The 14,118-nt window shown below is 49.3% G+C and overlaps 2 protein-coding genes and 1 long non-coding RNA gene across 5 annotated transcripts in view; 2 read left to right on the forward strand and 1 right to left on the reverse strand.

The window, feature by feature from the left end:
* Positions 1 to 14,118, forward strand: part of SRRT (serrate, RNA effector molecule) — a 37,779-nt gene that overhangs the window by 10,494 nt on the left and 13,167 nt on the right. For all 3 annotated transcript variants that reach the window (XM_081835654.1, XM_081835655.1, XM_081835653.1), the window contains exons 5-12: positions 756 to 944; positions 5,889 to 6,058; positions 8,043 to 8,212; positions 8,309 to 8,410; positions 9,749 to 9,863; positions 11,441 to 11,640; positions 12,118 to 12,179; positions 13,578 to 13,656. In XM_081835654.1, coding sequence (XP_081691780.1) covers positions 756 to 944; positions 5,889 to 6,058; positions 8,043 to 8,212; positions 8,309 to 8,410; positions 9,749 to 9,863; positions 11,441 to 11,640; positions 12,118 to 12,179; positions 13,578 to 13,656 — 1,087 coding nt within the window. The remainder of the gene's footprint in view (positions 1 to 755; positions 945 to 5,888; positions 6,059 to 8,042; positions 8,213 to 8,308; positions 8,411 to 9,748; positions 9,864 to 11,440; positions 11,641 to 12,117; positions 12,180 to 13,577; positions 13,657 to 14,118) is intronic.
* LOC309326834 lies at positions 3,996 to 5,704 on the forward strand. The gene is made up of 2 exons (XR_014150361.1): positions 3,996 to 4,783; positions 5,050 to 5,704. It is a non-coding gene; the product is annotated as an uncharacterized lncRNA (long non-coding RNA).
* TMEM203 (transmembrane protein 203) overlaps positions 13,155 to 14,118 on the reverse strand; it is a 105,128-nt gene continuing 104,164 nt past the window's right edge. Inside the window, exon 2 of the mRNA XM_081835842.1 lies at positions 13,155 to 13,170. The gene's annotated coding sequence lies outside the window, so the exon portion shown is untranslated. The remainder of the gene's footprint in view (positions 13,171 to 14,118) is intronic.

A 14,118-nucleotide genomic window follows, 5' to 3' on the forward strand; every position in this document is an offset into this window, starting at 1 on the left:
GTACCTTTGTTCTTGAACTTAATCCATTCCGGGAGTCCGTTCAACTCCCAAAACCATTCGAAAAACCAAGACGCAGCTTCTGATTGGCTGCAGAAGCTTCCTGCACTCAATTGGAAGCCGCGTCAGACGTTCGGCTTCCAAAAAACATTCACAAACTGGAACACTTCTGAGTTTTGCGGCGTTTGGGCGCCGATTTGTTCTGGAGCCAAGCCGTTCGAGTTCCAAGGTACCACTGTGTAATGTCAGCACCTTGAATCTGGTCCGAAAACGGACTGGCAACCAATGCAGCTGCTTTGAAACAAGGGTTATATGGAATCCCAGCCAGTAATCAGGCCACTGAGTTTTGGAGCCGTTGAAGTTTCCCAGTCTTCAAGGGCGGCCCCACGTAGAGCTTGTTGCAGTAATCCATTCTGGAAGTTAGCAGAGCCAAAGTCAAATCCAGGAGCAGCCCCAAACTGCAAATATTTTTTTGGAAGCCGTCCAGAGTGGCTGGGGAAGCCCAGCCAGATGGGCGGGGTATAAATAATATAATATAATAATAATATATTATTATTATTATTATTATTATTATTATTATTATTATTATTATTATTATTATTATTCTGAGGGGGTGCGACCCCATCCAGGGCAGGCCACCTCTCCCATCTCTTGCACTTGACAACTCAACTGTGCCCTTGAAAAGCCTCTTTGCGCCGGAGACGTCAAATTGCGAGAACGCACACCTTTTCATTTCCCTCTTTCTCCTTCCCTCCCAGGCTGGGGAACATCGCGGAGGTGGACCTGGGCATCGCCCCTCCCGTGATGAAGAACTTCAAGGAGTTCCTCCTCTCCTTGGACGATTCCGTCGACGAGACGGAAGCCGTGAAGCGCTACAACGACTACAAGCTGGACTTCCAGCGCCAAAAGATGCAAGACTTCTTCCTGGCCCACAAGGATGAAGAGTGGTACGTCTCTCGTGGGCTGGGCCTTTTTGCCTTGGACTGGACTGGGGCGGGGGAGAGGCGGGAGGTGGAGCAAGGAGAGATCTGGTTCCCTCAGGGATGTGTATCTGTAGTTATGCGTGACTGGCAACCTAAATAAGAGGCCTTCAGAGCGGAAGATAATTCAGTAACCAGTTGGTAGATTTGTCAGGCGTTAGAAGGCGGCTGTTTCCTGGCGTTCCGATGGGTGTAGCTTGCTGGAATGCTCAGGGCTTTAAATGACTTGTGTGAGTTAAAAAAATTCAGTGTAGCATGAAGTCTCCAGCTAATGGAAAGAATATTCTGCACATATCCCTGTGAAGTCCTTGCACCTTTTCTTCCAGGGGGTATATGAGCCCCACCCGAGACACACATAGGCAGGCTAGAAGAAGAAGCACGCACACATCCATTCTGGGTGCTGGCCTTGTTCCTGAGGCCCCCCTCCCATAAATAGGCCCCCCTTTCCCCTTGGACTGCCAGATTCGGGTGCTAATTCGTCCTCCCTAGTCTACGTTTCTGGTTTGCAGATAGCAGAGCAGCGTTAGTGAGTGAGAGAGCTCTGTTACAACCAGCGCAGCCAATGAAATCAACCAGCTGTTCCCAGCAAAGTAAGGATATTCAGCTCCGGCTCCCCCAGCCTGGTTGCCTTCCAGATGTTTCGGACTACAGCTCCCATCATCTCTCAGCCGAACCCGCTGCGCCCGTTGTCTGAAGCATCTGGAGGTTGCCAGGTTGGAGTTGGTTGGTTGAGTTGACGCAGTTGACTTGGCATGCTCGGGTGTGCTCTATGAAATGGAGAAACTGCTTAGAAGGATGTGGTGGTTCAGGGGGTCAAAAAGGGATGTTGAGGAATACTGAATGTGTGGAAATAGGGACGAGAGAGGTGGGAACTGAGAGACGTGTAGAAACCTCGCCTCGATGGAAGTCTTCGTTGTTCTCCTGCCATCTTCGTCACCTACATACCGTCTTTGCTCCCTTGACATATTTTCCACTAGTTCTGTTTCGCATCAGTAAGCATAAAAACTTCTTCCACCACCGGCTGGGTTCACACATGACTCATTTAGCGTGTGTGTGGCTTGTTAGAAGTCCCAAGCCCAGCATACTAACCATGGTTTCTTCTCTGGCAGCAGACCGCAACGTGAAGCTGTGGCTTGTTGCTGGCTTGTAAACCATGGTTTCTTCCAATTACAGTCTAACCCCAGGGGTCTAACCCAATGATCTCGCTTGACCCCTACCCTAGATGCTCTCTAAGATACAAGGCAAGCGCAGCTGGGGAGCAAAGCAAGCTTTGGAGAGAACAAACCATGGCTTGTTGTCACGTGGTTCGTCGAACAAACCATGGTTCAGCATTGTGTGCGAACACAGCCATGATTATCTGAATCCAGATGGTAACGAGCTGTTTTGCACCCACTCCCCTCCTCTCACTTGTAAAATGCAGCTTTTCATCATTTAGATGTCTTGTGCTTTTTCCTAATTCCTGTCTGCTTCTCAGCCGACTTGATTGTGTACTAAATACTTTTAGAATTCCAGTTCGGAAACCCCAGTTCCTCTTTTACTTGGGTACGCCGCTCAATAGCTCCAGCAGCTTGTTCGCCTGCTGTTAAAAGCACACAGATGCTTTTCAGCAGAATCCTTGAAAACTGAGCAAACACAAAATAAAATTGAGAAAGAAAACTGCCAGCCACTAGTCAGGGGAAGCATCCTTGTATTGATCTTGTTAATTATCTGTTGCGTTTATATCCTACTTATTTATCCAAAGAGCTCAAGGGGGCATGTTCATGGTCCTCCCGCCTCATTTAATCCCCGCTGTAACCCTACAGGATAGGATAGGCTGAGAGGCAGTGACTGGCCCCCAAGGGCCGAATGGGTGGATCCGAACCCCGGTCTCTGTCAGGTTCTAGTGCAACACTCTGCTTTTGAGGGCAGGTGCGGGTGGGGTTGGCCCATCGGATGGGGACCTTTCTGGGTTTTTTGTTTTAGTTTCTACAGAGCACGACCGCAGCTGCTATTACTGAACCATCCAAAATAAGTTTACCAGGGTGGAAGGATGGGTGGAACAGGCTTGAGGTCAGGAGAACCGGGAGGGCACCAGGTTAGCGAGGGTTGCTCCAGGGGAAGGGAAGGAGGCTGGGGGCGGATCGTGGCCTCTGAATGGACGTGGTCGAGGTGTTTGCGTGCCTGGGGAGCGGAGGGCCGCTTTGCTGCAGCGCTGGATGGGGGAATCTCAGCGAGGGGAGGCGGTTGTGTGTGGTTCCTCTTCCCTAGGCAACTGGGTATCTAACACAGCTGTGTCTCTCTCTGTGTGTGTGTGTGTTCACTTTTGACCATTTTAATTTCCTTTGATAGATTTGAACTTCTTTCATTTTTGCTAATTGGTTGTTGACTGTAATAACTTGGCCTTTTCTCCCCTCCTCCCAAGAACCTCTCACAGGAGACTCCAAAAACCATCCGTCCTCAGCCTGGAGAATCCATAAATAAGCAAAACAAACCAAAGAGCCTTGAATGTGCTTTTTTTTTTCCAATTTTACCCCCTTCCTCTCTCCGCTGGTGGTGGCGATTTTTTTTTTCTTCCTCCGTAGCGCAGTCAGTCAGGGTTTTCACTGTGCACAATGCAGTGACTAGCTGAATGTGAGTTGGCAGGATGTAGGCAGAGCAGGGCGAAATCGCAGGCACCAGAGCCTCCTTTCTCTTTTGTTTTTGTTTTTACGAAGTCCTGCGGCCCAGCGAGAGAGAGAGAGAGAGAGAGATTTTCCAATCTTTTGGGGTTAAGCCCGTGCTGCTTTTTTCTTAAAAAATCCGCCGAAGAAAACTCTCTTCGCTTGGAAGGCTCGGAGTGTGACTCCTCTCAGTGTATGTATGACGTGTTCTGTCTTCTTAAATCAGAGCTGAGAGCAAAAAATAAAAAAATAAAAATCTAAAACGCATATCTTGTATTTGCAAAAGGTAAAAAAAAGACTGTAGAAGGCGTGTTTTGGATTTGGTTGTATTAATTTCCACCCTTCCCCTTTTTAACTGCCTTCCCCATCGAAGCTGAGAGCATATCACGTCCCAAATAGGGCGAGGCAGGATTGGGCCAAAGGGGAGAGAACGGTGTCCTGTACCCCACGGTAGCTGAATACCCCAAAGAACCTAGGAATCTAGGTAGACAGGCTGTAGATGCTTCAGTTCCCATAAGAGCATAAGGAGAGCTTTGCTGGATGAGGCTCAGAGCATCCTGTTCTCAGGTGCCCATTATGAGAAACCAAGTCTCCCTTCCTGTTGTTTCCAGCAACTGGGATTTCAAAAGCATCGCTTCCTCCAGCCGTGAAGGCAGAGCGCAGCTGTTGTGGCTAGCGGCCTTCGGCAGCTCTCTCCTCCACGAAAATGGAGTAAACGGCTGCCTCACAAGCAGGGACCCCCAGATCTCCCTACAGAGTTTGACCTCTTTGACAGGAGCGACCCCCGTGGAGCTAGACCACCCCACACTCTGAGCTGGGGGGCGGGCTGAGGCTTTCTTCGAACAGGGCTCTACTTCCTTATAACACATAGTTAGCATTTGCGGACAGAAGAGGACTTTCCGTCCCCGCCTGGCAGGCGAGGCTTGGGGTGTGGGGGCATTTTAGCAGTGGGGCATTTTAGCGTGGCAGCTGTGCCCTGGCCATGATGGAGGACCAGACCAGGGGAAGCTGGAGGAGAAGCCTGTGGCAAGCCTTGAGAGTAGTTGCCTGGAATAGTTGCTGCTGCTGCTGCTGCTGTTATTATTATTATTATTACAATTTATTACCTACGTTGCACTCCTAAAGTCCCAGGGCTTGCAGGGCGTGACAATGAAAACCCAATCCAAGGTTCCAGTTACAGATAGGTAGCCGTGTTGGTCTGCCATGGTCAAAACAAAATAAAAAAATTCCTTCCAGTAGCACCTTAAAGACCAACTGAGTTAGTTCTAGGTATGAGCTTTCGTGTGCATGCACACTTCTTCAGATACATCTGAAGAAGAATCTGTATCTGAAGAAGTGTGCATGCACACGAAAGCTCATACCTAGAACTAACTCAGTTGGTCTTTAAGGTGCTACTGGAAGGAATTTTTTTATTTTGTTTTGACCAATCCAAGGTGCTTGTGTTGGCATTTAAAGCCTTAGAAAGTTACTTGAAAGGTCGCCTCCTTCCCTACAGACCCCTTTGGGTGCCAGGATCCGCGGAGAGGTCCTCTTGGCAGTTCCTCCACCCTCAGAGACTCAGGGTAGGGGTGACCCAGGGGGAGAGGGCCTTCTCTGTGGTGGCCCTAAGCTGCAGAACTCCCTTCACTGTGCTGCTCCTGGCAGGTGCTGAAGACGCCCCCTTTTCCCCTGGCTTTTGACACTTGAGGCGTACATTTTTAGGGCCTGCCTTCCCTTTGCGGTGGCTAAGTAGATTTGATAACCACAACCTTTCTCTGGGACCTTAAGGAGGGAAGACAGGGAATAAACTTGACAACAGCAGCAGCAGCAACAAGAAACTAAACCCAAAGAGAGAAGGGGGAAAGGATTCTGAACGGAGCCAAGCTGTTGAGGAGTAGGAGGCCCTTTCTTAGACCGAAGCAGTCTCCCCGAAGCACCCAGTCTGCAAAGAATCTCGCTGGCACACCCGGCTTCCCTGTGGCGGGAGACAGCGAGCGATCGGCGCCCCTTTTTGTGGAGGTGGGCTTTGGCCTGGCCTGCCAGCGACCGAGAAATTCCTCAAGCAGCGCTCCCCTCCCCTCTACACTTCCATTTCCGCAGAAACCAAACCAAACATAAAAGGCACCTGGAGTTTCCTCCCTCCTTCCCTCGCTTTGCATGTGTGAATTAGCGATTCCCTTTCCCTTTTTCCTGGCTAACGCATTTCTTCCCCTCCCCTCCGCCCCTCCTTTTCTGTGTCTTTCTCCTGCCCCTCCCCGCCCCCCACCCTTCTGCTAATTTGGGTTCCGTTCAGGTTCCGGTCCAAATACCACCCGGACGAAGCCGGCAGGAGGAAGCAGGAGTCTCACAACGCCCTGCAGAACCGCCTGAATGTCTTCCTATACCTCATGGACAACGGCTGGTTCGAAAACTTGCAGCTGGAGATTGACAAGGCCAACGCCATCATCAAAGTCTTGGATGCCGGTACGGTTGCTGTTCTTGTTGTTGTCGTCGTCCTTGCTTATACCATATTTTTTGCTCTATAAGACTCACTTTTTCCCTCCTAAAAAGGAAGGGGAAATGTGTGTGCGTCTTATGGAGCGAATGCAGGCTGCGCAGCTATCCCAGAAGCCAGAACAGCAAGAGGGATTGCTGCTTTCACTGCGCAGCGATCCTTCTTGCTGTTCTGGCTTCTGAGATTCAGAATATTTTTTTTCTTGTTTTCCTCCTCCAAAAACTAGGTGCGTCTTGTGGTCTGGTGCGTCTTATAGAGCAAAAAATACAGTATTTATTTGTAACAAAAAGCAGCAGAAGCCGGAACAAGGCAGAAGTGCAGTGAAACCACACATGTACAGACAGATTTCCGTGCCAAAATCCCACGTAATAAGTTAATATCTCAAAGTTCCGAGTAGCACAGACCACCTTTCTCGAGAAGATCAGGAAAAGACTCTGTTTCTCTCTGCTTCTCGCCATATACAGTGGTACCTCGGGTTAAGTACTTAATTTGTTCCAGAGGTCCGTTCTTAACCTGAAACTCTTCTTAACCTAAAGCACCACTTTAGCTAATGGGGCCTCCTGCTGCTGCCGCACAATTTCTGTTCTCATCCTGAAGCAAAGTTCTTATCCCGAGGTACTATTTCTGGGTTAGCAGAGTATGTAACCTGAAGCGTATGTAACCCAAGGTACCACTGTATGCAACCGTAGCCAGATATACAAGGTCCCACATTGAAGTTACCCATGCTCTCCTCATTGGTGTTCTCATCCCCCCGTCCAGTTTTGACAAATAATTCTGGCAGTAGTTAAGAGACATTGCATTAATTCCCTGTCCTCTATTAGTGCTATTTCCTTAACATAACCAGATAGCAAAATTAGAGGATCCATGCGTAAAGCAAAGCCAGTTATTTCTTCAACAGTAGGGTTCGATTTACCTGATTTTCCCTCAAGATTTCTAGCAGAGGAGAGTTCTTGCTTTGGGTGCCCAGAAGGCCATTGCGTCTGTCCTCATCACAAGCCAAAGCTTTCTTCACCTCCTGGTTTGACTACTGTAATTCGCTCTACGCCCTTGAAGCTGACCCAGAAACTCCAGCGGGTGCAGAATGCCGCGGCGAGACTCCTTACGGGGTCCTCACTGCGGGATCACATTCATCCAGTGCTTTACCAACTGCACTGGCTCCCGGTGGAGTACAGGGTCAGGTTTAAGGTGCTGGTTTTAACCTTTAAAGCCCTATGCGGCCCAGGACCCAGGTACGTATGGGACCACCTCTCCTGGTACGCCCTACGGAGGACCTTAAGGTCCACAAATAACAACACTTTGGAGGTCCCAAGCCTCAAGGAGGTTAGATTGGTTTCAACTAGGGCCAGGGCCTTTTTCAGTACTGGCCCCGACTTGGTGGACCGCTCTGTCACAAGAGACCAGGGCCTTGTGGGACTTGACATCTTTTCGCAGGACCTGCAAGACAGAGGTGTTCCGCCTGGCCTTTAGTTTGGACTCGGTCTGACCCTTATGTTTCCCTCCCGTTATGGTCTTGATTTATCGGCTACTTTAAAATGAGGCTGCATTTTAAATTACATTTTAACCTGTATTTTAAATTGCCCCCCCCCTTCCCCCCCTATTATGTTTTTACTGTGATTTTTTATTGGTGATAGCCACCTTGAGCCTGGCTTTGGCCGGGGAGAGCGGGGTATAAATAATAATAATTATTATTATTGTTATTGTTATTTTACTCGAGACAGCCTATCTCCAGACACATAGGCGTTGACATATTTTTAATCTTCTAGGCTGCCGGTTTTAATTATCTTTATAAACAGTTGTGAAGAAAGGTGGCGGCATTTGGGGCAGCCTGGGATCCATGTAGATCTTTTGCTGAGTTCGAAAGCTGCTACGCCCCCCCACCCAGAATTGCCTCCACATGATATAGTTAAGAGCCTGTCAGGGCCTTGACGGTGGTGGCTCCCTCTCCCCCTGCAGCCGTCATTAAGATGGAAGGCGGGACTGAGCACGACCTGAAGATCCTGGACCAGGAGGAAGAGGAGGAGCGCCAGGAGAAGGCAGAGCCGGGGAAGAAGGAAGAGAACCGGCTGCAGGAGCTGGACCGCAAAGCCTCGGAGAAGGACGACAAGAAGGAGGAGGCCAAGAAGGTGGGTCCTGGGGAGGCGGGTGCGATCCTGGCCGGGCCTTCCTTGCTGCTGCCAGCTGGGCAGGGGTGTCTGACGTGCCTCCCTGCTCTGTCCTAGGCTGGCGACGAGGAAGCTGTCGAGGACAAGGCGAAGAAGGCCTCTGAAGAGGAGGAGAAGAGGGCTGAGAAGAAAGAGGAGACGGACAAGGAGGCCAAAAAGGTGCAGGGCCCTTCATGCTTCCCTTCATTGAATCAGGGCGGGCGGGAAGTGGATGAGCTGCCAGAGTAGGGCGTTTGTGGAGGCAGGTCTGTGCACTTCTGGAGGTTAGATAGGTGGGAGGGACGTGGGTAGCTCTGTGGTCTAAAAGATATAATAATAATAATAATTTATTATTTATACCCCGCCCATCTGGCTGGGTCCCCCCAGCCACTCTGGGCGGCTTCCAACAAAAATACACTAAATTCCACTAAAATACAATAACCTATTAAACATTAAAAGCTGCCCTAAACAGGGCTGCCTTTAGATGTCTTCTAAAAGTTTGGTAGTTATTTTTCTCTTTGACATCTGGTGGGAGGGCGTTCCACAGGGCGGGCGCCACCATCAAGAAGGCCCTCTGCCTGGTTCCCTGTAACTTGGCTTCTTGCAGTAAGGGAACCGCCAGAAGGCCCTTGGAGCTGGACCTCAGTGTCCGGGCAGAACGATGGGGGTGGAGACGCTCCTTCGGGTCTACTGGACTGAGCCTCTTGGGCTTGCTGATCAGAAGGTCGACGGTGTGAATCCCCACGACGGGGTGAGCTCCCGTTGCTCAGTCCCAGTTCCTGCCAGCCTAGCAGTTCGAAAGCACGTCAAAGTGCAAGTAGATAAATTGGTACCACTGTGGTGGGAAGGAAAACAGCATTTCCGTTGCACCAGAAGTTGTTTAGTCCTGCTGGCCACATGACCCAGAAAGCTGTCTGTGGACAAACGCCAGCTCCCTCGGCCTGAAAGCGAGATGAGCGCCACAACCCCATAGTCGCCTTTGGACTTAACCGTCCAGGGGTACTTTACCCTTTTATAGATAGATAGATAGATAGATAGATAGATAGATAGATGGGGAACAAACCTCCCTGCCTTTTTAAAGAAAGGCCGAGCGTTATTCCAGGAGTAAAAGGTGCAAAAGAAGCGTTAGGAAACAAGAGCCTTGTTGGGTCAGGCCAAAGGCTCCCTCCTTGTTCTCCTTTTGTCAGCCAGTAGAGGAGAACTTATTCTAACAGGCCTTTTGTGAGCTGACTGTCTTCTATTAAAGGAAGGGCTTTCAAGTAACACCACGCTGTTCTCATCACCTGTGTTTTACTAGACCTGCCTTTTATATGTATTTTAAGTCTCTCGTAGTTTAACTATTTCCTAACGGGTCTCTCTTAAGACGTTTTTATCCGTGTTGCGTTAATTTGTGGCAAGTCGCCACTGAGGCTGGAAGGCGGGGGGGGGGGGGGAGGCAGGATTTAAAGATAATGATGATAATATGCACCAGAAATGAGATATTTGGAATGACTGCTCCCTTTCTCTCGCCCCACCCAGATCGGCCACAAACACAAACGGAAGCGCAGCGGGGACGACAGCTACGACGAAGGCAGCGTTTCTGAATCTGACACAGAGTCAGAAGGCGGTCGCCCCGAAGAGGAGGACAAGGAAGGTGGGTGGAGAGATCAGTAGAAAAAAACAACAACGAATGGATGTACTGTATTTTTCCGTGCATAACACACCCCTGTGTATAAGACGCCCCCTATTTTGGGGGGCACCAATTTAAGAAAATGGAGGGAGGATTGCCCACCTTACTCATCTGCCTGACATACGCTGCCACTCGCACGCGTCGCAAAACCCACCTATCGACCGTCCTCTCAACAGCAGAAGCAGAAAATCGCCCGCCAAATTGCCACAGTGACAGCCAATCAACACCAGCCCTTGCTGCAGCCACCAATAACATGCCCCAAAGTCGCTGACAATCTCCGGCTCCCGGGAGCAACCAATCCCATGTTCCCACTATGTGCTATCCGTGTATAAGATGACCCCCCCCCCCGCGCCCACTTATTGTCATAATTTTCTAAGAAAAAACACTCGTCTTGTACACGGAAATGTGCGGTATACATTTAAGATGCATGAGCAGTGAAAGAAAGGATTGCAAAAGGGCGTTTGCCCTGGCACTCAGGTCCAACGCTGGCATACCAATATGGCCATCTGGTCGCCCGCTGTGAGAACAGGAGGCCGGGTAGATGGCCTCATCCTGTAGCCCCATCTTACCTTCTTAACGTTTAGAAGTCTCCAAATTAGAAAAGAGTGAAGGATTTTGCCTCTGTGGCTTTGCTGAAGCCTCTGTAGCCTGAGCTGTTTCTTTCCTGAGTCTGTTTTTCTTTTTTAAAAAAAGCGTTGCCTCTGGTAAACCAAAGCTCCTGTTCTTTGGACCTAGAGATGCAGGGGTTTGTTTGCTAGCTTGTTTGCTTGCTTGCTGAGATGTGTAATTCCAAGAGCAAAGCACACCAAGAACTCAGGCCAATGTAAGTTTCAATAGTGGGAGTGGTCCCTACTCACAAGTCAGTTCTGACAAGAATTACAAACCTAAGTAGAGATTACAAACTCTTAACAGAGATCACAAACTCATAAAGATATGTATAACACAATAATTCGTTAGAAAGAATTTCTCTTTTTCACTCTGTTAAGAGTTTGTAATCTCTGCTTGAGTTTGCAATTCTTGTCAGAATGCATACGTATTTTTCACTCTATAAGACGCACCAGACCACAAGACGCACCTAGTTTTTGGAGGAGGAAAACAAGAAAAAAAATATTCTGAATCTCAGAAGCCAGAACAGCAAGAGGGATCGCTGTGCAGTGAAAGCAGCAATCCCTCTTGCTGTTCTGGCTTCTGGGATAGCTGCGCAGCCTGCATTCGCTCCATGAGACGCACACACATTTCCCCTTACTTTTTAGGAGGGAAAAAGTGAGTCTTATAGAGCAAAAAATATGGTACTTTTGAATGGATTAGTTTTTGTTACTATTGACTATTGAGTTGTCAGTAGGGACCACTCCCACTATTGAAACTTACATTGACCTGAGTTCCTGGTGTGCTTTTTTCTTGAGATGTGTAATCCGGCAGCTCACAAGAGTCAACTTGCTCTTCCGGCGCCTTGGGATTCACAGTTCCCTCGCCACCGGTTAGCCGGAGGAAATCCGCCCCAGAGGCCTTGCTCAGAGTTCTTTGCCGTCTCTTTTTTGCAGACAAGAAGCCGAAGGAGGAGAAGGCCGGGGCGGCAGCAGGGGCAGCCGGCGCGACGGCGGGGCCAGCGAAGGAAGGCGGCGAGGAGCCGCCCAAAGCCAAGGAGAAGGACGGGGAGCCCAAACCCCGCCCCCTACACAAGACCTGCTCCCTCTTTGTGCGGAACATCGCCCCCAACATCTCCCAGGCAGAGATCGTGGCGGTGAGTGGAACCCAGCTGGCGTGGCGCTGGCCTCTCTCAATATATTCTGAGAATCCTCCGGAAAAACAATCTCTCAAAGGACCTGTTGATGGCATTTTACCATTGCACTGTGGAGAGCGTATTAACTTATGGTCTGTGTGTGTGGTTTGGAAGCTGCATGGCCAGGGAAAACACAATGCTATCCAGGATTGTAAAGACTGCAGAGAGAATAATTGGGTGCCCTCTTCCCACCTTGGATCAAATCTATGCTGCCAGGTGCCATAAGAAAGCTGCAGAGATAGCGCAGGACAGTGTGCAATATGGTTTTCATGTGGTTTATATATTGATGTACGTGTTTGCTTGGTACATTTATGAACATTTATTATATATATAAAATACCTTATTTTTTTATTTCCGCCTTAACATACCCTGTACCCACCCCCACCCCCAAATTTACAGCTTTTGATTTCCCTCCCTTCTTTCTTCTCTCTCTCTCAGCTTTGCAAAAGGTATCCTGGCTTCATGAGAGTGGCTCTTTCAGAACCCCAGCCAGAAAGGAGGTAACTTCCGTTTTTCAAACACACACCCACACCCAAAGACTTCTTGCACCTTCCTGGTGTGTCTGTCTGTGTCACATCAGTAATAGTTCCATAGGATCCCCTTTCTGTAGAACAGCATCAGAAGGTAAGAAGAGCTTGCAGGGTCAGGCCAAAGGGCGCCCATCTAGGCCAGCGACCTGCTCTCGCAGGATTCCAACACTTGCACCTCCTGCGGTTTCCATCAACTGGAACCCAGAAGCATTGCTGCCTTCCAACTGTGGAGGCAGAGCCATTGTGGCTAAGAGCCATCGACAGGCCTCTCGATAGAATTTGTCCAGTCCTTCAGGCGTGTGGCATCAACTTGGTTTTTTTGCTAGAACCACTAACTGCAACCGGGTGTGAAAGGCTCTTAGAGATTAAAAAGGAATACAGTGGTGCCTCGCAAGACGAAAATAATCCTTTCCGTGAGTCTCTTCGTCTTGCGGTTTTTTCGCCTTGCGAAGCACCCCTATTAGCGGATTAGCGGCTATTAGCGGCTTAGAAAAGGGGGGGGGAGTGAAAAAACTCGCAAGAACGCGCAAGGCGTTTCGTCTTGCGAAGCAAGCCCATAGGGAAATTCGTTTTGCGAAGCGCCTCGAGAAAAGGAAAACCCTTTCGTCTAGCGGGTTTTTCATCTTGCGAGGCATTCGTCTTGCGGGGCACCACTGTACAGATCCTCCCCGCTGCTCCAAGCTTTCTTCGTTCTGGCAATATACTGAAGGAGTTGTGGGGGGAGTCATTTAAGTTGGTGTCTTCGTTAAATAGTTGGGAGTCAGAAATCCTTCCTGATCTGCTTCACATCCCTGGGAGTTCCACTGGTCCTCCTGCTCTCTAGAGCAGTGTTTCCCAACCTTGTGCCTCCAGCTGTTTTTGGACTACAATTCCCATCATCCCTTGCCACTGGTCTTGCTAGTCAGGGATGATGGGAGTTGTAGTTCAAAAACAGCTGGAGGCACAAGGTTGGGAAACACTGCTCTAGAGGGTGGGGGGGGGAAGAATTCCCCCCTATTTTCAGATCTCTGTCGAGCTGTAAGCCTTAACTGAGTGGCTGTGATCAACTTACTCATCATTTCTGCCCTTTATAAGAGGTTCTTCTGCTAAGCAATTGCAGATCCGCTTTTAAACACTGCAGAATGTTCCTTTGTCATGCCAGCAATTTGGCAGCCAATAAGTCCTTTCAAGGCAGCTGCTGCATCTCAGCCTCTAGTTTACCTTGCAGGGCCGTTGTGTGGCTGAAATGAGAGAGCCCTTTGTGAACTGACTTGGAGGAAAGGCAGGGTCTGTGTGTGTGTGTGTGTCAGGCTTGTGTGGGTTTGTGTGCCTGCGAGGGGGAGAGGGCGTTTGAAAAGCCCGGCAGCCGAACACCTTTCTCCTTTACAGGTTTTTCCGAAGAGGCTGGGTGACCTTTGACCGCAGCGTCAACATCAAGGAGATCTGCTGGAACCTCCAGAACATTCGGGTAAATGGGCGATTCCCAAAGGGGGCAGGAGGCAGGGGGATTCCCTAGGGGACCCTAAGAGGCGAGGGGGCAGTGGGGAGGGCACTGGAGGTGCAAAACGACTGTCAGATTTTGAGAAGCTCGTATCCCTGGAATTGAGTTCATCTGTTTTGTTGATGAACTGAATCGGTTTAACTGGATTTTGAATGAACTCTGCTGTGGCATTCCCAAAGCAAAGGAAGGATTAGACTCTGATTAATAGAAGACACACAGAGGCTTGACCAGTAAGACTCTGGGAGGGTGCGTATAATAATCTTGTCTGTCCACCCCTCGGCCCAGGTCGTTTTATTCACAAAAGAACTTTTTACACATTGTACGTAAGAACCAATCAGATTTCCTCTGAGCATTTCAAAACCCCACATGGGGACAAAGTTAAACTACAAAAACTAATAATTTAAGCATGCATACTTCTGGGGTAAATAA

The sequence above is a fragment of the Podarcis erhardii genome, assembly GCF_964252035.2.
Source record: "Podarcis erhardii genome assembly, chromosome: 13".
NCBI classification, from domain to species: Eukaryota; Metazoa; Chordata; class Lepidosauria; order Squamata; family Lacertidae; genus Podarcis; species Podarcis erhardii.